The sequence below is a fragment of the Sus scrofa genome, chromosome 3, assembly GCF_054392235.1.
Source record: "Sus scrofa isolate SSC_HxYL_T2T_F1_AM1 chromosome 3, Sscrofa_HxYL_maternal_Yorkshire_Landrace_v2.0, whole genome shotgun sequence".
Taxonomy (NCBI): Eukaryota; Metazoa; Chordata; class Mammalia; order Artiodactyla; family Suidae; genus Sus; species Sus scrofa.
In genome coordinates, this window is record NC_139385.1 from 85,975,098 (window position 1) to 85,999,415 (window position 24,318).

The following is a 24,318-nucleotide window of genomic DNA, read 5'->3' on the forward strand; positions in this document are numbered from 1 at the left end:
AATGAGTATTTGTGTTATTCAAACTATCCTTGAGTATATATAGAAAATCTCCTAATTCACAACAGTGACATAGTTCTAATACCAAAATCTGACATGGATGGCACACATGGAAAAAAATACTAATCACAGTATAGATACAAATGCCCTAAACTAAATATTAGCAAATCTAAAAGAGCATAAAAATAGTAAGCCATCACAATAAAATTAACTTACCATAAGAACACAGACATGGTGCACATGAGGAAACTTACAAACATCATTAATTACATTAACACATCAAAGTGCAGGACTGTTTCTCTACCAAAATTTTTTTCAAAGAATTCAAAAGTTATTCCTGAATCAGTCACCCTAAATATGAGAAGAGTATCAAAACCAAATACCAATCATATTAAATGCTGAAATACTAACAGAACTCCTGTTAAAATGAGGAATAAGATACAGATGACAATTTTATCTATTTCCATTTAAAATTTATAGGATTTAACTTAAGAAATAAGAAATGTTTTCAAAAGCTGTAGCTAGATCAGAAGAGCCAAAATTATCATAAGTCTATAGATATGATTATACAGCTAGAAAATCGAAGAGGCTAAAAAACAGTTAGAATTAATTAAATCATTTAGCAAGATGGCTGAAAATATACAGAATAATTAGCACTATAAGTAAACTCTGAACTATAATCAACTTGAACAATGTCAGTAAAATATTTATAATCTGTATCGAGTTGTCATACAGAAAATCGTCAGAGCACAAACTAACATGTAAACCAAATGCTCTGAGGACTACTTACCACTTTTGTCTTTACCAGTATGTGCCACTCTCCACACTCCATGTTGAGTTAGAAGACGGGAGAAAAGAGAACTACAGGGTAGTGTGATATCAATGAAAATATAAATGCTCCTTTTTCAATCTAGCAAAAAGTGTTATAGCCTAAGAGGTATGACATGTCTGGGACCTAGAAGGCTAAGGGAACTAAGGGGGGAAAAAAAAAAAGGAAAGCAAAGAGAGGGGAGGCCTTTACCCAAATATATTCACTTATCAATCACTATGGGACATGGAAAAACTTTTAGGCCAGACCTGAGAAATTCGTGATAAAATTCAAGGACTAGTACCTGGGGACCCAGAAACGTAAATAAACTAGAACCATACTGGTTGAAAACAAAAAGGATAGCCTGATCACAGCGAATACGCATATACATATAAGAATTAAACCAAAAGTTAAACTGAAAAAAATCCAGGACAGAATGCAAGGGCCTATTAATAAAATAAAAAACAAAAACAAAACAAAAAACCCCCAGAACATAGAGAGGGTAAATTTAGGTGGCTATATAGAGATATGATTCAGGGCATGGGCTTTAGAGTCACACAGAGCTAGGTCTCAATCACAGCTCTGGCACTTATTACGACCCTAGATAAGTCATTTAACATCGATTAACATTATTATTTGTCCTGTACTTAATGACAGAGAAGGTTCTAAAATATCAAGATGGTTTCAGATAGTCAAATAAAGATCAATGAACATAATATAGTACTAACACTGCAAAAGACATAACAAAAGTATCTTACATCTAAATGAGCTTAAAATGCATCCTAGAAACCGATTTTTAAAAATCACTAACATTGGTCTATTGAACTGGATGATATATTACTTAAACAAAACAGTAACAATAACAATAAAAACTACATAGCAGAAAAAGTCAAATCTATTCCAACCTTTAATTAACTGGATTCAAGTTACTAAACTGTCCTTTATTCCTAAATCATCTGCCTTTAAAAAAGTTAAGTAACCTAACTTCGCTCTTAGGAGTATTCCCTCAAAGTCTGCATGTGTAAGATATGACTGAATACAAAGACTTTTTATCTTATTTTGAAGCTTTAACATTTTAAGAACATTGTATACTATACAACATTCCTGTCCAAATCAAAGTCAAATTACTCTCATTTGTATTTTCAAGGTGAAATGCCAAAATAAGGGCTTCTTATTTTATATGGTAATTCTGTCGAGTGAAAGTTAATGGCCGTATTTATAATTTGAAGCAAATATATTCTGGACTATTAGAAGTAATGTAATAGTGGTAGTACAGAAGCGGTTACAGTACAAACTCTGAAAGAAAAGAAAAGAACTTGTTTGCAAGGAGGCAATTCACACTGGTCCAATTTTTGGTCAAAAGTTTTTCTTTCCATATTAGAGAAAATGTTCTACTGAAGGAAAGTGGCTGCTCTCTCTCCAATCCACCTCCATTCCCCACTCCCTTCCTGCAAATCGAGGAGTACCATACTTCATGAGAAATGTCACTGACACAAATATGTTACACGTGTAATGATAGAGGGTGGGGGATTGAAAACCACTGTCCTAGAATAAAACTCTTACCAGGAAATCCTACATTTAGATAGGAAGATTCTCCAGATTAAATCACATCTCCCTCAACACATAACATATAATCTATTTTTCCCAAAAGATCACTCTGTTCCTACCATAATCCAAATTAGCATCAAATAAGGAATATTCTGTATACAACATATTTGATTAAAAACTTTAGACGACTTCTATGACCACTATGCTGACTAGGAGAAGCTGTAAGAGTCATAATATTCAACTAAAATATATACTCAGCAGTGCTGTTAATATATAAAAGACAACATTCAAGGTAAAATGGCAGAATAGCCTGATTGAATTCATCATCCCAAACAAAACCATTTTAAATTTACAAAAACAACTATGTGAAGGCACTGGAGACCAACCAAAAAGGTAGACATGAAGAGTTTGACCTTGAAAAACTAACTGCAGTGACTGGGGCTTGTCAATTTGTGGCTTTTTTCTAGCCAAAGATTTGGGTCAGTTTTACACGTAGGTTTTGGTACTTGACCCTCTGAGGCTTTCTTCCTTCTGGGATTTTGTCCTGAACTTTCTACCTGCTCAGTGAGCCTCAGACTCTGTGCTCTGACCAGTTAAGCCAATGAGGCCGTAATTTTCTGTCACTTGTGAATTGGCTTAACTGGTCAGAGGACAGAGTCTGAGGCTCACTGAGCCTCAGAAAGTTCAGGACAAAGTCCCAGAAGAAAGAAAGCCTCAGAGGGTCAAGTACCAAAACCTACGTGTAAAACTGACCCAAATCCTTGGCTGGTTGGTAAACTACATGCTCACAGGGGGAAACCCCAGGAACTAGGGGAAAAGCAGCAGCTAGGAGCTGAAAGAACTATGCAGAGACAGCAACTGCTATCTACACAGAGAAAACAGAGTTTAAGGTCTGAATTAAATGCCCATTAAGAAAAGAGGAGAAGTTCCCTTTGTGGCTCAGTAGTAATGATCCCAACTAGCATCCATGAAGATGCGGGTTTGATCCCTGACTTCGCTCAGTGGGTCCGGGATCTGGTGTTGCCACGAGTTGTGGTGTAGGCACAGATATGGCTCAGATCCCACTTTGCAGTGGCTGTGGTGTAGGCCGACAGCTGCAGCCCCCATCAACCCCTAGCCTGGGAACTTCCATATGCCACAGGTATGGCACTAGAAAGCAAAAAAAAAAAAAAAAAAAAAAAAAGAGGAAAATTTCCTTTCAGGCCAAGTTAATTACCTATTAGAATAAAAAAATATTTGTTCAGAGGAAGATAAAATCAAAGTCTTTATAACATCCAATATCCAATAAACAGGAAAATGTGACCCACATAAAGGAAAACAAGCAGCTGTTAAGACATTAAACCCTGAGATGACTAAAAAGTTGCAAATAAAATGCTGACTAAATAACACAATGTAGTAAATATTTTAATATTCTCGAATCAATGGAAATACTGAGCAGAGGACATAAATCGTTGTGGTATCTGCCATGACAGTGAACTATGCTAGGAAACAAGTCTCGTCTTCTTTGAATCCTTCAGCACATAACACTGCATGGCAGTGCTTTTTTATTCAATTAATCTTAAATGCTCTTTATGTGATTACCTTTTATCGTAGGCATAACACTAATAGGTTTGAAAACCTATATTAATAAGTCCAGCACTAAGATTAATAGCATTTGTTAAATCAAAAGCAATTAGCAGAATGTTTTTTGATAAATAGCATAAAATAATGGCTTATGTTTTAAATTCAACTTCATGAACACATCTAAAAAAAAATGTTAGGCTAAGTTATACATTTACACAACCACCATTCTACCTCCACGTATTCAGGAAAACCTCCAAATTCTGCTTAATATTTCCTTGAAACAAACCTACCTCCACTGATAACTGCTACTGAAAGGTTTTGATCACTTAGATTTTCTGTTAACATCCATGCCGGAAGGATTCTTTTCCTCTGGGCAGGGTTTGGCTGTTGCTTACTGAAGTCTCTACTTTCACCTAGGAAAGACTAAAACAGCACCTACATATTAATTGGTAAAAATAATCCTGCATCCTTAATGAAACTGTAAAATTACTTACTTTGCAGAAAACCACCATTTAAAAAAAAAAAAATCCATCTGCGACTGTGAACTGAGTCAAATTTCTCAAAGAAAGAAATTCAATATCTCTATTAGTTGAAGTGTTTTGGTCTAGTATGATATTCTCCAGAGCTTAACTTTATTTATTTATTTTTTAATTTTGCTTTTTAGGGCCATACCCATGGCATATGGAAGTTCCCAGGCTAGGGGCTGAATTGGAGCTACAGCTGACGGCCTACACCACAACCACGACAATGAAGGATCTGAGCCAAGTCTGCAACCTACACCACAACTCACGCCAACACAGGATCCTTAACTCGCTGAGCCAGGCCAGGGATTGAACCTGTGTCCTCATGGATACTAGTCGGATTCGTTAACCACTAAGCCACAACAGGAACTCCCTCAAGAGCTTAACTTTAAAACAGCAAAACCCGATCAATGCTAGCAATATCCTAGCAATATCGTCACGATATGTCTAACTCAGTTGTCTTTTCTCTCCTCACAGTAACTTAAGGAACATGTTGTAAATGGATGATTTCTAAATTTCTTACCACACTATTCATAGTGGTTTGGGTCTTTACTATTTCTATGCCTCTTTCCAGCTGTGGGGCTGGCTGCGGTATCTCATCAGGCAAATCAACTGAGGAAGATTTTGGTGTTTCATTCAATTCATCTTCATCAAGCATCTGACTGTTCCTAGAAAATAAAAGTGAAATTCATTAATCATTTAAATTTAAAACACCTCTATTGCCTATCATGCCATCATGTGATTCTCCCAAGTACATCTAACTAATGAGTTATGTTCATCTTCTCAGAGTTATTAGCAAGACAAAAAAGCAGATTACAGCATACCAGAATAAAATATATGGACAAGAATATGTTCTTCGTCTTCTGCTCACTGTTATCACCATAAAATACATTAATCTTTCCAAATCACGGGCCTAGAAACCACAGCTATTTATAAGATGGTCAGTAGCCATCTCTTCAAGGCTCAAGAGCCCTCTATTTATTTAGAGAGTCCATAAAAGTTAAGACTGCCATCAAATATCCAAGGAGAAAATACAGACTGCAAGAATGTCAGGTAAGCTAGTTAGGCTCTTGAAGAAAAAAAAAGTAAAATCCTGAGGTCAAGTTCACACAAAGCTGATACTGGGGCTCTAGCTGGAACTTGTGAAATCTTCCCAAACCTGTACGTAGTTCAACTAAAAGCTAAAGCTAAGCGTTCTGATACAGGAGCATCCTCATTGTCACATGCAGAACATACGTGCAGAAACTATTATTCCTACTTGCTACAAAGTGTGGTAAGATCACTGTAAATTATTGGATCATTATTCCTTATGTATGCATAGAGATGATTCAACAGACTTATCATTTCGAACATTTGAAAATGCAGATGGAAATACTACTCAGGAATAAACAGGAAAAACTGCTGATGTGTAAAACAACTTGGATGAAAATCAAGGGCAGTCTGCTTAGTGAAAGGAGAAAGATACAAGAGGTACACATTGTATGATTCCATATACATGACATTCTGAAGAGGTAAAGCTACAAGGAGAGAAATCAGATCAGCAGTTGCCAGAAACTGGGGGTAGAGAAGGAGAATGACCACAAAGAAGCAGGAGGGAACCTTCTGGGGAAATGAAAATGTTCTCTATCTCACTGTGGTGGTATTTACATGACTACATATATTCGTCAAAGTGCACTGAATTATACATTTAAAAGGGCTGAGTTTTACTAGGTATAAAATGTCCCTCAGTAAAAGCAAACTTTAAAAAATGAGATTTCAAAAAAAATAAAAGAAAAAGAAAAAATAAGATTTCAAAAATTTATCTGAGAGAAGAATAACCAATGGCTTGTTTTATTTGTTTTAGTGTTCCTTATAGGAATAACCTCCTTCAAAGGCAGACTTGAAGTCATGGCAGGACTCAGCCAAAACAGAATAATTTACTTAGACTAAACTTCTGTGCAATATCACAGTTTTTGTTAATTCGAAAAATACTTTTAAAACACCTAGTGTGCGGGAGGCACTTGCCAGGCACTGGGATTCAGGCTTGAAAATGTATAACTGTATCAAATTGCACTCCCATCACAATATTCAAATCCATTTTTCTCACAGCATACAGAGGTGCTTCCAAGATTTTTTTCCTCAAATTTTATTAATATTTAATTTGAAAAATATTAAGAAACACTCCAGAGAAGCACAATGGCTTTTCACAATTTACAGTGTTAGATAGATAAGCAACATCATCCATTCCATTTCTAGTTTTTCTATTCTGGCATAAATTCAAGACTAGTATACACACATGACATGGCCATAGGGAATTTGTTTTACTATTTACCAAAAATACAATACCAAAAACCCAATCCAAGAACAAAATTCTATTTAACATTTAGTTCCAAGTAGGTCAAAGTACGAATTACTTTATTACACCTTTAAATATAAACATTGTCACTATGATACAGACCTACTTTTTATTTTATCTTCAAATACTTCCTCAAGTAATTAACTATCACAGGATTTATAACACAGTGTTACCAGAATTTGTTAAAAAAAAAAAAAACTTGGAATTTAATTTAAATACAATGTAACAAGGATAAATGAGTTGCCTTTTTCTTTGGTAATAGCTTTACTGAGATATAATTCACATAATCATAAAATTCATGCTGCTAAAGTATAAAATTCAGTCGTTTTTAGCATATTCACAAAGTTGTACAATGATCACCAATATCTAATTGTAGAATATATTCATCACCTCAAAAAGCAGTCCCATGTGCATTAGCAGACACTTCTCATTCTCTTCTGCAGCCCTGGCAACTCCTAATCTACTTTCTGCCTCTAGTGATTTACATTTTCTGGACACTTCATATGGATAGAATTACACAAGTTTTTTGTGTGAACAGGTATTTTCAATTATTTTGGATACATTCCTAGGAATGGAACAGCTGGGTCACATGTAATTCTGTTTTTAAAATTGTGAGGAACTACCAGAGTGTGTTCCAAAGAGGCTGCAACACTGTACAACCCCACTACCAAAATACAAGAATCACTATGCTGTACATCTGAAACTAATATCAACTATACTTTAATTTTTAAAAAGATGCAGAATAAATTCAAAAGGTCCCCTTGTGCCCCCTTCCTAGTCAATCCCTCTGGAAATAACCACTGATGGATTTCTGTCAGTACAGATTTATTTGCTTATAATAGAATGCATTATAAATTATACAGTAGATACTGTTTGGGGCCTTGCTTCTTTGGTAGATTCCTCAGGATTTTCTAAATAGACAATCATGTTATATGTGAATACATGGTTTTACTTCCTCCTTTTCAATATGATGCACTTTCTTTTTTGTGCTCAACTGGACCAGCTAGGACCTCTAGTAAATACTGAACACACAGTTGTGCGAACGGGTATATTTGCTTTGGTCCCAAGTGTAGGGAGAGAACTTTCAATACAAAGTGTCCATCAACAGATGAATTAAGTTGTTGCTGTTTTTTAATAGGAAGGAAATTTCTTTCTTTTCCTAGTTTTCTCTAAGGTTTTTTTTTGACTAATTTTTTTTTTTTTTTTTTTTTTTTTGCTGCGACCACCGCACACAGAAGTTCCTGAGCCAGGGATCATTTAAGTCCTACATACTGCCAATACAGTTCAATTCTAGAATGGTTTTTACTAAAGCATTTGTGGATGAATTGAGGAATTAGATTACAAATTACTTAATCACATTTCATCAGGCAATCTTACCTTAAAGTACATTCCATTTCCATTTCAGAATGTGTGGAGAAAACACGGAAAATGTATTTGTCAACCAATAAAGAAAAGCTATCTCCAGGATTCAACCAGCACCACAGATTCGTCTTCAATGGTAAGAACTGGCTCTTCTCAGAAGACTGATAAAAACATGGATTTGTGTGTATCTAACAATTTTTTTAAAAAAGAATAATGTTAAAACTTGAAATTATGACAGAAATAAAACTAAATATGAATTCAACAGTTGAATGATTCAAAATTTTAACATCAAAACAATTTTAAGTACAAACTTACACTTAAAAGTCTAATAAATCTGGCACTTATAAATACCACAATTATACCTATACATAAAAAGAAAAATAGATGCAATATACCTTCCATTTCTCTAGGAATCACAGAAAAAAGCAAAGTTATCAATTAACTGGTTAAAAGATACCTCTATTTTGCTTAAGAGAGATAACTGGACATTGTAAAGAGAAAGATAAAAATAATTGTCAGTATGGAAACTGAGTCTCCCTGAAAATTCTTTTCTGCTTATCTTCCTTTAATAATTTCTCATTATGATTAAAAATAAGAAACTACAGGAAGGAAAATCTTGATCAAATTTCTCAAGCAAACAACATACCTTTTTTTTTTCACTCCTCACAGAGGAATCTTCTTATTTTGTTTGACTGAAACTCCCATTATGAAGATTATCATCCATATTCAAATTGCAAGAGGTAAATATACTAAATGTCAAAACTATGACTATATCCACTATTTTGAATTATGTTTCTACTGATTACCTCATGTTAGCAAAGATAATGAAAGACACCTCCATAAGTAAGACTTACTGAAAGGCACCTTAAAAATTCTAACTAGAATCAAGCTGAAATTAGCCATCCCAAAAGGCTGAATAGACTTCTTGTCGTTTATATGATTGGGTTTCTTAAACAGATAAGATTTAATGCATAACAAAACAATCCACATCAATGCAGATGTTCAGATTTTTGTTTTGTTTTTGGGGGGGGTTTTGTGGTTTGTTTGTTTTTGTCTTTTTGCTTTTTCTAGGGCTGCTCCCTCGGCATACGGAGGTTCCCAGGCTAGGGGTCTAATCGGAGCTGTAGCCACTGGCCTACACCAGAGCCACAGCAACGCGGGATCTGAGCCGCACCTGTGACCTATACCACAGGTGTAGGTATGGCAATGCCGGATCCTTAACCCACTGATCGAGGCCAGGGATTGAAAAAAAGATTGAAAAAAGATTTAAAAAATCTTATGTAAAGCAACTCCCCCTACCATCCATCTATCTATTTCATCAGTTTAAACGACATTTTTTTCTAGAAACATCAACCATCTCTCCTGTACAGCAAGGTAACTACCACCTTGAAATTGGACTATGATGAACATTGTTTTTCTATTTATACTTCATTAAGATATCTTGAGATACAACTATATTTTCATGTATCAAAACCTTTTCTGATCTCAACCATTTAAAACATATGTAGGTATTAAGACATGTTTTATTTTTTCTGAGTTGAAAGGTAAAAACCCTTATTCCTACTGTAAAAAAATATTCATTATGGAAAAATTAAGCAAGCTTAAAATAGGCCTCTTTTTAATGCATTTTGAAATTCTAGAAATGCATCAACATTTTTTTTTCTTTTTATCCCTCAGCATTTTTCTTTTTATTGGGAAACTTGGTTAAAATTATTATTAAACACACTTTCACTTTCAAAAATCTTAATCCTTTATATAGACTATAATATGTACAGTATAAACAAGTCTAGAATAGTGTTATAAAAGCAAATAACGTTGTTAACTTTGGTAGGCTACTTTGCATAATTTATTTTACATTTGTTGTTTGTTCGTTTGTTTGTTTTGACTTGTTGCCTTTTCTTGAGCCACTCCCGCAGCATATGGAGGTTCCCAGGCTAGGAGTCGAATCAGAGCTGTAGCCACCAGCCTATGCCAGAGCCAAAGCAACGCCAGATCTGAGCCGCATCTGCAACCTACACCACAGCTCACGGCAACGCCGGATCCTTAACCCACTGAGCAAGGTCAGGGATCAAACCCACAACCTCATGGTTTCTAGTCAGATTCGCTAACCACTGCACCACGACAGAACTCCTTGATTTTATTTTTTTAAAATGCCTATTTCTACACAAAAATAACAAGGCATCTCAAGGGTAAATATATGTTACTCTGATTTCATTTCTATTATATACTAAAGCATGCCAAAGTAGCCACAAACTTTTTTTTTTCTTTTTAGGGCCGTGCCTGTGGCATTTGGAGGTTCCCAGGCTAGGGGTCAAATCAGAGCTACAGCTGCTGACCTACACCACAGCCATAGCAACGCAGCTGCATCTGCGACCTACACCACAGCTCAAGGCAATGCTAGATCCTCAACCCACTGAGCGAGGCCAGGGATCAAACCTGCATCCTCATGGATACTAGTCAGATTCATTTCCACTGAGCCACGAGGGGAACTCCAAAATATCCACAAACTTTTAATGAACATCCACAAAGTTGATGTTCCACTCCATCCAAAGGTCAAGTCCCTGATCATTTACCTATGAAGTATCCCAAGACCATTTGCAGTCACTGCCCTAGTCCACGCTCTTACCCACTGCTTGCATTTCTTGCTTGTGCGTGCTAATACCACATCAAGTCTCCCTATCTTTGTTCACCTCACTGCTTCCCAAGTTGTTCTTTCACATTTTCCTATGTAAGGCCTCTGATAATTCTCCAATATAAACAAAGCATAGCAGTGAAGGTTTCCAACCTCATCTCCCCACGTCGCACACCAAAATCTTCACCCTATACATACAATCTTTAATCCAATAATGGAGACCTACTCAAAATGCTTTTTTATCTACTACAGCCTCAGTAATGTCTTATCCCACCTGGTCTTTCCCCTTGAACTATCGGAACCAGTCACTATCAGCTCAAAGATTACTTATAAGCATCTGATAAATCACCACTAGTAAACGGGTACAGATAACTGTACCTAACACAGTCTTAACTATGATTAAAATGACTACAGAAGTCTCTAAGAGCAGGAAGAATCAATGATATTTCAACTGTCAGTGTTTAGTGAATAATCTCAGGAGTGGTTCCAAATAGTTCACAATAAGAAGTGAGGCTTGAAATCCACTGTATTTACTAAAAATACGACCTGTTGAATAGCATAGAGTTAAATAGATTCACTCCTAAAATTCTTTATATTCCATTCTCTACAAGATATCATATTGCACGATTTTTTAAAATTATAATCTAATCAATTAGGTAAACTAAATTTTAAACAGAATCCATTTTCATCCTCTAAAATGCTCCTGGTAGCAAACAGCTGGGCACATGAACTTACTGGCTTTCAAAACGCAAAGAAAATCACCCAAGTAACTTTAGCTGTCACTTCATATGACTTTATTTGATCAAATACCATAATATACTTTTAAAGTGAGCAGAGAACTATGGAATTTGGGGAAAAGAACCAGAAACTATTTAGCTCAATTGAGAAAGAAAATGACTCCATTTTAGAAACCTAACTATCTAAAGAGTATGTTTAACCAAGGCCAGGGAAGGGGAGGGAGGGTTAATATAGAATAGGGAGCATTAAAGCAAAAGCTGCCAGGAGAATAGGCATTAATACCCAAAAGCCCAAATTTTTAAAAAGAAAAAAAAAAAAAAAAGACAATTTTGAAAGCTGCAATGAATATTAATTTACCTAGTTCTGGCAACTGAATTTCAAAAAGATCTGACCTTAAGTCCTTCCTAGGTATATCTACAAATGGAAACATTTCTACCGTCTTTAAATCTGCATTAAAAGAAAGCAATAAAAGAGTTCCCGTTGTGGTGCAGTGGTTAAGGAATCCGACTAGGAACCATGAGGTTGCAGGTTCGATCCCTGGCCTTGCTCAGTGGGTAAGGATCTGGCATTGCCCTGAGCTGTGGTGTAGGCCACAGATGTGGATTGGATCCCGTGTTGCTGTGGCTGCTGGCGCAGCCACAGCTCTGATTCGACCCCTAGTCTGGGCATTTCCATATGCCGCGGGAGCGGCCCTAGAAAAGGCAAAAAGACAAAAAAAAAAAAAAAAAAGAAAGAAAGAAAGAAAGCAATAAAATAAAATTTGGAGATAAAAAGTAGACGTAGAAATTAAAAACAGAGCCTATATAAATTAGGTAGAAAATGATTTCTACCAAAAATGTCAGAGACATTTTAAAACTATATATAAGACTGCATAAGGACAGAGATGCAGTATAATTTATGCAACATCATATTTCTAAAAAGAGCTGTGAATGTTTGATTTTTAAAAAAAAAATCAAGTTATAATTGAAACAATGCTTAGAAACCTTCCATCAGCCACCCCTGATTTATCTCTCAGTGTGGCTCTCTGACTCATGGCTAGAGCTCTTGAGTGCTTTTACACATTGCTGGGCTTGGAAATGTTCCCTGCTACTCCTCTGCCTTTTAAGTGAAGCCTCCCGTTCCCGAAGTACACCATGGTCACCAGTGAGGAATGTTAGGGAGCCGAAGGACAAGGGTGAAAACAGGAATATACATAGCTTCTGCCTGAACCCTGAATATTTTTTAAATGAGGTTTCCTTTTTATATAGGCTAAGATCATGTTCTCATTCATGAGTATTTTAAAGATTCAGATGAATCTCTAAACAATATTAAATAATGACATAGTCCTAAGTCTATAAAATCTAAGATGCTAAATACAAAGACATATGGTTCTAAGAAAAAGTAAAACACTCAGGAAAGGAAAATGATTACATTTCTTTAAAAAGATAGCACAAACCCAAAGTCAAAGAAACATTCAGTTTGAGTATTTTTTCCTCAGCTGAAATCACTTGATATTTAAGTGATAGGTGGTTAAATATTAGGCATCTAGCAAATCAATCCATAGGCAAAGTGGACCAATCTGTATGGTCTGTGATCATCTTTTTCTTTTCCTAAAAATGTTCATACAGGAGATCTCAGAACTAAGGGCAAAAATGACATTCTAAGAAATCTAATGTTTGTTCCCAAACCTTATATCTAAATAAATACTATTGAATAAGTTTTTTTTTTAAATCTATGTCAAACTTCATACACTCCAACTTAAAAGTCACACATACAAGTCTAAAAGATAAGTTATTTAAAAGTTACAGACAAAAATCTAAAAATACTAATAAAAAAAGAGGACACATTATTTGGAATGAAAATAACATACGTACACATAAAGCTTTTGAAAAATAATAGAATACTATAAATATTTAATACCAATATGTTTGTAAATGTGGTCAAAATTGGCAACTACCTTGAATATACTCAAACTGACTTTAAAAAAAGGTACGTTTATGTGTATATGCAGCTTGTTTAAAAAGTATTTAATTATTAAAAAAAGAGATTGAATTAGATGTATAATTTTAATATACAATCTATAATTAAAAATCTTTCCAATTCCTCCCAAAACCGGACTCATATGAATTAAAGATTTTTTTCTTAATATCCAAACTCTTCCTAAGACCAGAAAAGATGAAAGGTTTTAGTTCCTTCAATGAGGCTAATTTAACTTTGATTCTAAAAGCACACAAGGGTAGGAAAAAATACTGGCAAACCCACATCCACAGTGAGTGAAAGATACAAGCTACCTAAATAGAGGCACGTACAGGGTGTGTGCCTTTTCACATATCCATGGGATTATAAATGTTAACAAAAATGGATACCACGCTCTTTGAAGTGGTGTAAAGGATGCACTATCCATGAAGGAAGAGAACTAAAATACAAATCAATTTTCGATAGCTTTCTCTTAAAGTTATCATTAAATATTAAAAAAGATTGATGTGTACCAAAAAAAAAAAAGGAGCTCCTCTTTTCATTTTTTTTTTTTTAATTTGGAGAGCATTTTTTAAACAAAATGAGTTGTGGGAAAGCTATTGTCATGTTTTATAGCTATTTTACAAGTACACTTATAATTTCATGGAAAGAAAAACAATCACAACTCAGAAATTTTCTTGTGCGATAGAAAGGGTACAATTATCTAAAGATGTGTTTTGAAAATCAACACAAAATGGCAAAACATATATATATATTATATATATATGTCTTTTGCAATTTATATGTAGTTATAGAACTATTCTCTCAGTCACCCAAGGACCAAAGAGTAAGTTTTTGATAAAATGAAATAAAAGCATGGACAGCTATGAATTTACCCTGAGGACTTAACCAACCACTGGCGATACAGTCATTTACAGAGAACAGCCGTCATTTTGCCTTTATAATGCATTTTCTCCCTGCTGATACAAGACTGTAGATTAAATTTAAATGACACACAAAAAAGCTAATATCATCTCCTCATGAGCTAATATCATCTCCTCATGTACTATTTCCAAGAACTGATAAGAGCTAGAGCCTTTTCTAAAGGGAAATAAATATTAGAGGGGGAAAAAAGGCAAATTCATCCAATTTAAAAGTACAAATTAATTTCTGCCCTAATTGTATTCATCTATCATTGTCAAAGATACTTTTTCATTTAATTGGATTTCTAATTTGAGGGAAAGTGGAAAAATATTTAATTTCTTAAACATAATGTAGAGTATACAGCATACATAAGGGATCATCATAAAATATTTGCTACGTTTAAAAAATTTTACAAAGTTTTTTAAACTAAAACGTCTCTGTCAACACTTTATTAGAGTTGTATATACAACTTGCTTTAGAAGATCAAATAATTTGTGATTGACTGGGGAACAGAGAATAAGTGATATTTAACACACATTAAGATAAAATGAATAAACTAGAAGTCATCTGCTCATCTCACACTCAACTATTTCAGACCGTAGAATTCCATTAAAAAATCAGTTTTAGAATTTATCTAAATTTATCTAAATTGTATCTTGAGGAGTTCCCGTCATGGCTCAGTGGAAATAAATCTGACTAGCATCCATAAGGATTCAGGTTCGATCCCTGGCCTCCCTCAGTGGGTTAAGGATCCAGCCTTGCCATGAGCTGTGGTGTAGGTAACAGATGAGGCTCAGATCTGGACTTGCTGTGGCTGTGGTGTAGGCCAGTGGCTACAGCTCTGATTCAAGCCCTAGCCTAGGAACTTCCATATGCTGCAGGTGTGATCCTAAAAAGATAAAATAATAATAATAAAATGAAATTAAAATATATTAAAAAATTGCACCTTGAAGGTGCAGCTACAATATGTAGCTGATTAAACAAATCTATTTCAAGGGGATAGACATTTTATTGAAACTATATTAATATAAACAAGAAATCAAGCACTACATAAATCAAAGAACCTATACATACATCACCAAGTCCAAGAAGCAGCTTTCTTTCAACTAATATAATGTGAATATAATAATTCTTGGGATAAAATTCAAAACCCAATTAAATATTTTTCTAAAAGCGCAATCAAATTCTAGTATTAGAGATGCACATATCCTTAAAATTAAATAAACTTTTTCATGTCTTCCAATGTTTGGTAGTTTGGCAATACAGAAATAACTGCAGTATACTGTACTATTCTTTACACTTTTTTCATGCTATAAATGTTCCATGATATTTTTTTAGAGCTATCATACAGGTAGATATGTTTGGACCCACCACCCCATTTAAGAATATTACCATTGTCTTTGATATTCCCTGTGAGTCTTTCCCTAAACATTCTCTTCTTAGTTCCCTCAGATGGAATTATCCTGATTTTTCTGTTTACCACTTCCTTGATTTTCTTCAAGGTTTTACCGCCTATATTTATGATCCTGAATATACTGTTTATTTTGTAGGATTTTTAATCTTATAATAAATGGGGCCATACTGTATACATTCTGCCAATGATTACTTTTATCATTCAGTACTATGTTCCTAATTTTAATCCATGTTTTTTCAGCTTTTTCTGTCATGTATATTCACTGTTGTAGTTTATTTCATTAAATAAATACATTTATTGATTTTACTATTGATGGAAATTTTTATTTTTTTTCTAGTGTTTGGCTAAATTATAAATAATTTTGCTCTTCAGGTTCTCGTACACATCTCTTGGTGTGTGTGTGTGTGTGTGTGTGTGTGTGTGTGTGTGTGTGTGTGTGTGTTAGGTCTGGCTTGGTAGGAATACAAGACTTCATCTTTACGAAATAACATCGAGTTATTTTCCAAAGTGGCTGCACTAGTTAGGCTCCCACGTATACTTGTTCTACATCCTCACCAACACTTGAAATTGTTCATCTTCGTGCCCATCTGTTGGGTGTGGAATGGTATCTCATTGGGGTTTCACTTATTTTTCCATCTAAATAAGGAGGCTGAGCACCTGCTTTTCATGCACACTAACTAGTCAGGTTTCCACTTCCACAATGTGCCACCTAAGTCTTCAGCCCATTTTTTTCTATCAGATTATCTTTTTCTCATTGATTGAAGGCATTTACTATAAATTTTGGATATCACTCCTTTGTCAATTATATGAGTTTTAAATATCTTCTCCCTACTATATTTTTCATTTTTACTACAGTGTCTTTTGATAAGCAAAGGTTCTTAATTTTATGTAACTGCCTTTTTTTCAGTTTCCTTTCTTTTACCTAATCTTTCAATCTTTCTGCTTTTTATATCTTATTTAGAAACCTCTCCCCACTCTAAGGTCATAAAGGCTTTTTCCTGTATTATCTTCTAACAATTACATAGTTTTGACTTTCACAATGAATCTATCTGGAATTGACTTTTGTGTATGATTTGAGGTGGGGGAAGGGAATACTTTTTACCGCCTGGAAACAAACAACTGTCTAGTATCATTCACTGGTATTAAAAGAAAAAAGTCCTCTTCTCCACTGAAAGGCAATGCCAGCTCTGGCACAAGTCAAATTTCCACATACATAAGGCTGAATCTAAGATTGCTTTCAGTTCTAAAAGTCTATTCAACTGAAGGCACTAAAACCTCTTGTGAGGATAAATCAACAATTAGTATTAACTTCAAGATTTTTTTTAAAGAAGAGAACACCAATTCGCAAAAGAATTCCAACTTGGAAAATATGATGAAAAAAAATGCTGCATAGAGTTCAAAGAACCTGAGTTCTAACTCCCATTTAACGACTTGCTAGCTATGTAGAATTATAAATTCTAAGCTGTCAAAAATAATGGTACCAAGAAAAGATTTAAAATATTTACCTTTTTTCCATGTATTTAAGTCACATACTAAAAGTTCATATAATAGATAAAATAGATAAAAATTGTAAATATTTAAAAGATAAATATAAACAAAGGTAAAATGTATTTTTAAGATAGATGCTCAGTACTTTATTTTTTAAAACAAATTCTTTTTTTTTTTTTTTTTCTTTTTTGGTCATGCCCACAGCATGGGGAAGTTCCAGGCCAGGGACTGAACTCATACCACAGCAATGACATGAGCCACAGCCATGACAATGCCAGTAGCCTGCCTGTACTACCAGGAAATTTCAAAGGTAAAATTTAAATAAATTAATTTTACCACCCCAAATTTTAGTTTTATATCTACAATCTAACCAGGAATGTTTGCTCTAACTACTAACTACCACAATTTGGTGCTCATAAAAATATCTGTTGACTTATATAAGCACAATCTATTTAAAGACCAAATAAAGGTAAAGAATGTTTTCTAAAAGGTGTCTTCTTTGACTGAACATTGTTAAATTCCCATATAGAACTTTGACCTACTTCCTAATGGATGAAACTTAACTCAGGGAAAATTTTCCATTAATAAAATCACCTTTAAGTATACTTATTTTATATTACCCATACTCTTTTAAATCATCACAGAAGTTCAAAATACATCTGAATACTTTTCATTCAAGTATAGACACAACTCCAATTAAGCATCTTTATTAAGCCAATTTGGAAAATACTCTAGGTATAAAAATCTATTAAAACAAGCCTATAATAGGAGTTCTCCTGCAGCACAGCAGGTTAAGGGTCCAGCATTGTCACTGCAGTGGCTTGGGTTGCTGCTGTGGTGTGGGTTTGATCCCTGGCCTAGAAACTTCCACATGCCGCCACAGGCATAGCCAAAAAGAAAACAACAACGAAACAAAAACAAGCCTATAAAATTTAAATGACTTTGGTTGCTCCTGCATCTCAACATAATCAACCATTACACCCAGCTATGGACTTTCTTACAGAATCTTATTTGTAATATCCATTCATGAACAAAATCATAATGTATCCATAAACTGGCAATCACCTTTCATTAAGAGTCTATATAAATGTAGCACTGCCCTATGGAGGGAAAAAAGATAGTTTAAATAGTTTAGATCTTTATCTCCCAGTTACCTTTTGACAACAGGATAAACATATTCTGACATCAATGCCCTATTTCCACAACCTTAAAAATAACCCCCTCCAATCAGGAAATGGAAACAGGTGGAGTTCCCATCATGGCTCAGTGGAAACAAATCTCACTGGCAACCATGAGGACACAGGTTCAATCCCTGGCCTCGCTTAGTGGGTTAAGAATCCGACATTGCCATGAGCTGTGGTGTAGGTCGCAGATACAACTCATATCTGGTGTTGCTGTGGCTGTGGCATAGGCTAGCAGATACAGCTCCGATTTGACCTCTAGCCTGGGAACCTCCATATACCATGTGTGCAGCCCTAAAAAGACAAAAAAAAAAAAGAAATGGAAAAAAGCGAGAGAAAGTTCAAATATTAATAATAATATATTTACCGGTTTGATTCGAAGCTGACCATCCACTACCTCAAGAATGGCATGTCTTCTGGACACTCTCTTGTCTGTTATCTATAGAGGAAAACATAAAAATTTCAAAGACAGCCACTTCCATAAACAACAACAAAAACCCTACAGCAATGTTTCTGAAACAGTGGGCTAGATATCATTCATTGATAACTGTATATTGAAACAGCTGTCCTCACTGAGCAAATAATGGAACAACTCAGAGATTCAGGGACCTGCTCAAAGTCACAGAAGAATAAACAGCAGAGACTCAAGGCTTCGAATCTAACAGATTCCAAATCCTTTCATGATGGTTTCCATCCAAGATAGACATTTAGTGGGGATTCTTACCAATAAAATTTATAAAGTGAGAAAAAATTCTATATAATATGTACTTATCAGAAAATATTTCAGATAAGGAAGTTTATAGTATGTTATAATGACAAAAGGTTTTAAAAAGCAGCAGGCCGATAAATGTAAGAAGTGTGACTACAAGCTTTGGAGTCAGACAGACCTGCATTTGCACTCAAGGCCATCAGCAGTAGTTAAGAGAACAGGAAGCCAAGAGAGGGAGAAGTGAAAACCAAGTATTTACAGTGAAGAAATTTTTAAAAATATATTATTTGCTTCCTGTTTTTGATAATAACGCCAACAATCACTTCTGCATATCAAAGTTTTAAAACTGCTTGCACCTTAAATGTTGAAATTGCCAATTAAGCCTTTCCTGCACAGCCATTAACACAATAGTTAAGCTTTCCTTTGTAATCTGTGCCTGATACATAATGAAAACATTTTAATCACCAACTTTACTTAACACCATAATCATTTGGCCTGTCTCTTGGTTACCTTAGTGTCACTCATCTCTGACCTTATCTACAACAGGACCAAAATTATTAGTTAAAGTAGACACTACAGCAATGCTTAAACTCAATTAAACCCATCAGTTCTGCAAAAACTTATAAAAATACAAACTTCCAGGAATCAGTATTCATTTTTTTAACCAGAAAGCTATTCTATACTTAAGGCTGTGACCATATAAAAACATTAACATCAGCATCACAGTGGAATGAATTCCACATACATGAATATTCAACAGAGCTACAGTTAGGTTTTAGAACATTTTTAAAAAATAAAGTATCTTAAAGGCAGCCTTTTTAAAAATATATCCACTATTAGTGACAACGGCTATTCCAGAAAATTAAATATGAACTAGTGATCTATTCTACCAGAAGAAAAGAGGATAGAAATTTGAAGGTTTTTATATTCTTTCCATAACATACCTTAGTGGGACCCCCAACACCAGTTACCTGATAGTGCACTTTACCATTCACATAGACTTTATCATTTGCATAGAACTTTCAGTTAAATGCTGAGCTTCACCATAACACTGTCATAGATATTAGTCATATTTTACATATTTGGAAATCAAAAGTCCTGAGAATTTAAGCTGCTTATGTAGGCCATTCTTCAAGCAGGTAGTACTCCAATCCAAATCCATACATATTAACAAAAATAAATGCATGAGAAAAGTAGTCATATATAACTCTATGCCTACGTGTAATCATTCGGAAGTAATTTCAAGAATTAAAAGAGTAAGAAGTTTCTATTTATAACTTGGGTGGTAATATCTCACTGTTAACTCCAATATCACAAATTGATTTTCTAACCAACAGAGTAACAAGTGTCAAATATAAAACCATGACATAATGATGGTTCCTGTACTGGTCCAGCTTGGGTTTCTTTCTTTTTCAAACCGTAGTTTCACAGGAAGCAATATAAAAGCATGATGTGACCTCTAGTGGACACATGTTTCTACAACAGTATAATTTCACTACAAGCTGTGCATTCCTATAGTACCCCATTCATTCCCAAGAAAACCACAACAAAGGCTTTCCCGCACTTCCCCTAGCTCTCTTTGCCTTCTGCCTTTTGTGAGTAATAAATGATCTTTCTAACAGGCCTCATCATACCTAACAAAAACAACATTTTATTTATTTATTTATTTATTTATTTATTTATTTATTTATTTTGCTTTCCATGGCCTCACACACAGCATATGGAAGTTCCCAGGCTACGGACTGAATTGGAGCTACAGCCGCCAGCCTCGCATCTGCAACCTACACCACAGCTCATGGCAACACTGGATCCTTAACCCGCTGAGCGAGGCTAGGGATCAAACCCTCAACCTCATGGATACTAATTGGGTTCGTTAACCGCTGAGTCACGAAGGGAACTCCCAATACTACATTTTAAAACAGGAGTGGAGTTGCTGGAAAGATAACAGTCTTCTAATAAAAAGGAACAGGTTCACTTGCCATGCACGTTTTTCCCTCTGCCATTCTCTTTTTCTGTCTGCTTATTACCTTAAGGTACAGCAGCCATCCTGTGACTACAGGCATGGATGCTACAAGTAAAGGATGACCAAGGAGGAGCATAGAAAAGCCTGTTCCCTGAGCAGCTGCACCAACCCTGGACTGATTGCCCCTGAGATTCTGTTCTAGAAGAAAAATCAATTTAAGCTGCTGTTCGTCACACTTCTGTTACTTGCAGCCAAAGCAATTATGATTAATACACATTATCCTAACAACTAGTATATTGATACTAGACATCTAACAGCAAAGATGTTCATTTATGCTCAGCCAGAGAAGGAATACCAGAAAACAGAAAAACCAAATAAATTGAGCATTCAAGTAAAAAACATTTAACATTAAAAGAATTGCAAAGTATACAGCAGGAGCTTAGAAAAGAAATCCTGAAGAATACACAGACTGAAGAATAATGCTGAACCTTACTCCTACCCTTTATCAGCAACAGCTAACATGAAAGCAATTTTTCTTCAGATACAATAGAAAAAACCCTTAAAAGGTAAAAATTTTGAATTCTTCATACTGTGTCCTGAAAGGGGACACGGTTTTCTGTTTTTATATCACTTTTGTATTGCTACAATGAGGATCCCTTATCTTTGATTTTCTGGCTTTGAACTGAGTATTTCCTGTACTATGATGCAGTACAAGTTTTCTCCATTTTGAGGACATGAAGTTTATAGTAGAAGAAAAGCTATGAAAACATAGAGAAACTGACTGTGATTTGTCTGCCAAATATTTCTTTTTGGCATTTATTAAAGTCAAACAAAATCATTTTCTTATGCTATCAGCAGAAATGCTTAGATGTTCTTGGAGTTCCCGTCGTGGCGCAGTGGTTAACGAATCCAACTAGGAACCATGAGGTTGCGGGTTCGATCCCTGCCCTTGCTCGGTGGGTTAAAGATCCGGCGTTGTCGTGGGCTGTGGTGTAGGTGGCAGACACGGCTCGGATCCTGCGTTGCTGTGGCTCTGGTGTAGGCTGGTGGCTACAGCTCCGATTCGACGCTTAGCCTGGGAACCTCCATATGCCGCGGGAGCGGCCCTAGAAATGGCAAAGAGACAAAAAAGAAAAAAAAGAAATGCTTAGATGTTCTGAGTCAAGGTCCCTGACCTATTTATTATTTCTAAAATTCTAAAAATAAGAAATGAACCTAAAAATAGTAAAAGCAGAAAAGCTACTGGACTCTGAATCAAACAGAATGGTACTTTTTCAAATTTACTGAAAATCCAACAGTAGTTAATTTTCTGACAATGTTTTCCTAGGAAATTTCTGAACACCACAGGCAGATATAATATAGTCCATCAATTCAATGTTCCCATTTAGCCTGGCTCCTATAAATGGAAGAACAAAGAGGCAAAGTTTGTCTTTTTCTGTATAAATTACATAACAAACCAAGGTCTAAGATAATTAAATTTTTTATTGTACAATACTTTACAATTTACAGTGTTTTCACATAAGATAGTTTGCTTTATCAACAACAAACTCAATCTTTCATGGTAGAGAAGAATAGCAAATTATCTGTTATGAAACTTAAACCTGTATTTTGAGAAAATGCATAAAACCTAAAGAAGCATGGGATCTATTTTAGGCATAATTTACACAAAAATTTTTCCCCAAACTTACTTTGTGTATGGTGGTCAGTAAAATCTAAAATTAAGACTCAAACTGTGGACAGACTGGTTACCATAAACCAGTCAACAAACCATAAAGTTTTCTTATCTAGAGTGCTTTTCAGTGCTGGGTTCAGCATATACTCCAGAGCTCAGTCATCAGCCCTGAGGCTGCCATAACATCAGATGATAAGTGGATCTTACTTCTCAACAGAGAAAAAGCTAGCTGATAAAAGATGTTTAACATCACTGCATGTGGAATGTGTCAAAGTCTAATTTCTGATACTAAGAAAGGCCAAGTCTGAGGAAATGGACTTGATTTTGGCCAGAGGCTGTCTAGGCAGATTCCAGTTTATGAATGATCTCTCTTTAAAAGGTTATTATATACTGGATGTGGTCTCTGAAACTTGTACATATACTTTCTCATGTGAGTAACAATGTAAATAATAGTTAGGTTATCAGGCTACCTCACGAACAACTATATAATCCATGATACTGATGAAATATGGATCTTTTAAAAGTGAAATCCAGTAATTTCCGAGCTCCTAATTCAAAGTCACCGAATTGTTAGCCAATACGATGGAACTGTTCTGACTTGCTGCCACTGAAATTTCAACTCACTTAAGCTGTCTGACTTGCAATTCTGCTTGCAGAGTGACTGCTACACAAATGTGAGAACATTATCCTCTTCATTAATATATTACAAAAGAGGTAACTGCGTAAAAAATAAGTACAGCTTAGTAAGATAAAACTGGGTCTAAATCCCCGCTTGGGACTTTGGGAAATGAAGGTTTCTCAATATTTATTCAGTTTAGCTCAGCAGACATTTCTTAAGACCTATTTTGTGCCAAGCATTCTACTTAGTGTGCCTAGAAGTGGTTTCCAAATCCTCTTTCTCTACAGAATCATCTTCAGAGCTTTTAAAAATACAGATACCCAGAAACTACCTCAAGAACTTACCAGAGAAAAGAGCTTGAACAGAAGCTCAAGAATATGAATGTGTCAATATTCATGAATACATTCATGAATATGAATCACTATCTCCAAATTATCATCTCTAATGTACTACTTACTCTGAGTATGTGAGAAGATGACATATTCACAGTAAGTAGTACATGGAAGACGATAATTTGGAGATAATGATTTAGAAATAAATATGTAGATGAAAAGCAGTTCACTACACACGTTATTAGAATGGCCAAAATCCAAAACTCAGACAACACCAAATGCTGACAAGGATGTGAAATAACAAGAGCTCTCATCCATTGATACAGGGAGTGAAAAATGGTACAGCCTCTTTGGCAGACAAGTTTGGCATTTTCTTACAACACTAAACATACTCTCACCATACTATCCAGCAACTACTCATTATTTACTCAAAAGAACTGAAAACGTACGTTCACACAGAAACCTGCGCGTGGATGTTTATAACAGCTTTACTTGTAACTGCCAAAATGTGGAAGTAACCTAGATATCCTTCAGTAGGCAAATGGATAAACAATGGACCATCTAGACTACGGAATAT

General features: G+C 35.0%; 1 protein-coding gene across 4 annotated transcripts in view; it reads right to left on the reverse strand.

Moving 5' to 3' along the window:
* Positions 1 to 24,318, reverse strand: part of APLF (aprataxin and PNKP like factor) — a 75,641-nt gene that overhangs the window by 47,181 nt on the left and 4,142 nt on the right. For all 4 annotated transcript variants that reach the window (XR_014841798.1, XR_002342624.2, XR_014841797.1 and 1 more), the window contains exons 2-5: positions 18,814 to 18,885; positions 8,150 to 8,322; positions 4,961 to 5,105; positions 4,207 to 4,339 (exon numbers count right to left, since the gene is read on the reverse strand). Coding sequence is in view for 1 of the 4 variants with exons in the window: in XM_005662500.4 (XP_005662557.1) it covers positions 4,207 to 4,339; positions 4,961 to 5,105; positions 8,150 to 8,322; positions 18,814 to 18,885 (523 nt within the window). In the remaining 3 variants the exon portion in view is untranslated. The remainder of the gene's footprint in view (positions 1 to 4,206; positions 4,340 to 4,960; positions 5,106 to 8,149; positions 8,323 to 18,813; positions 18,886 to 24,318) is intronic.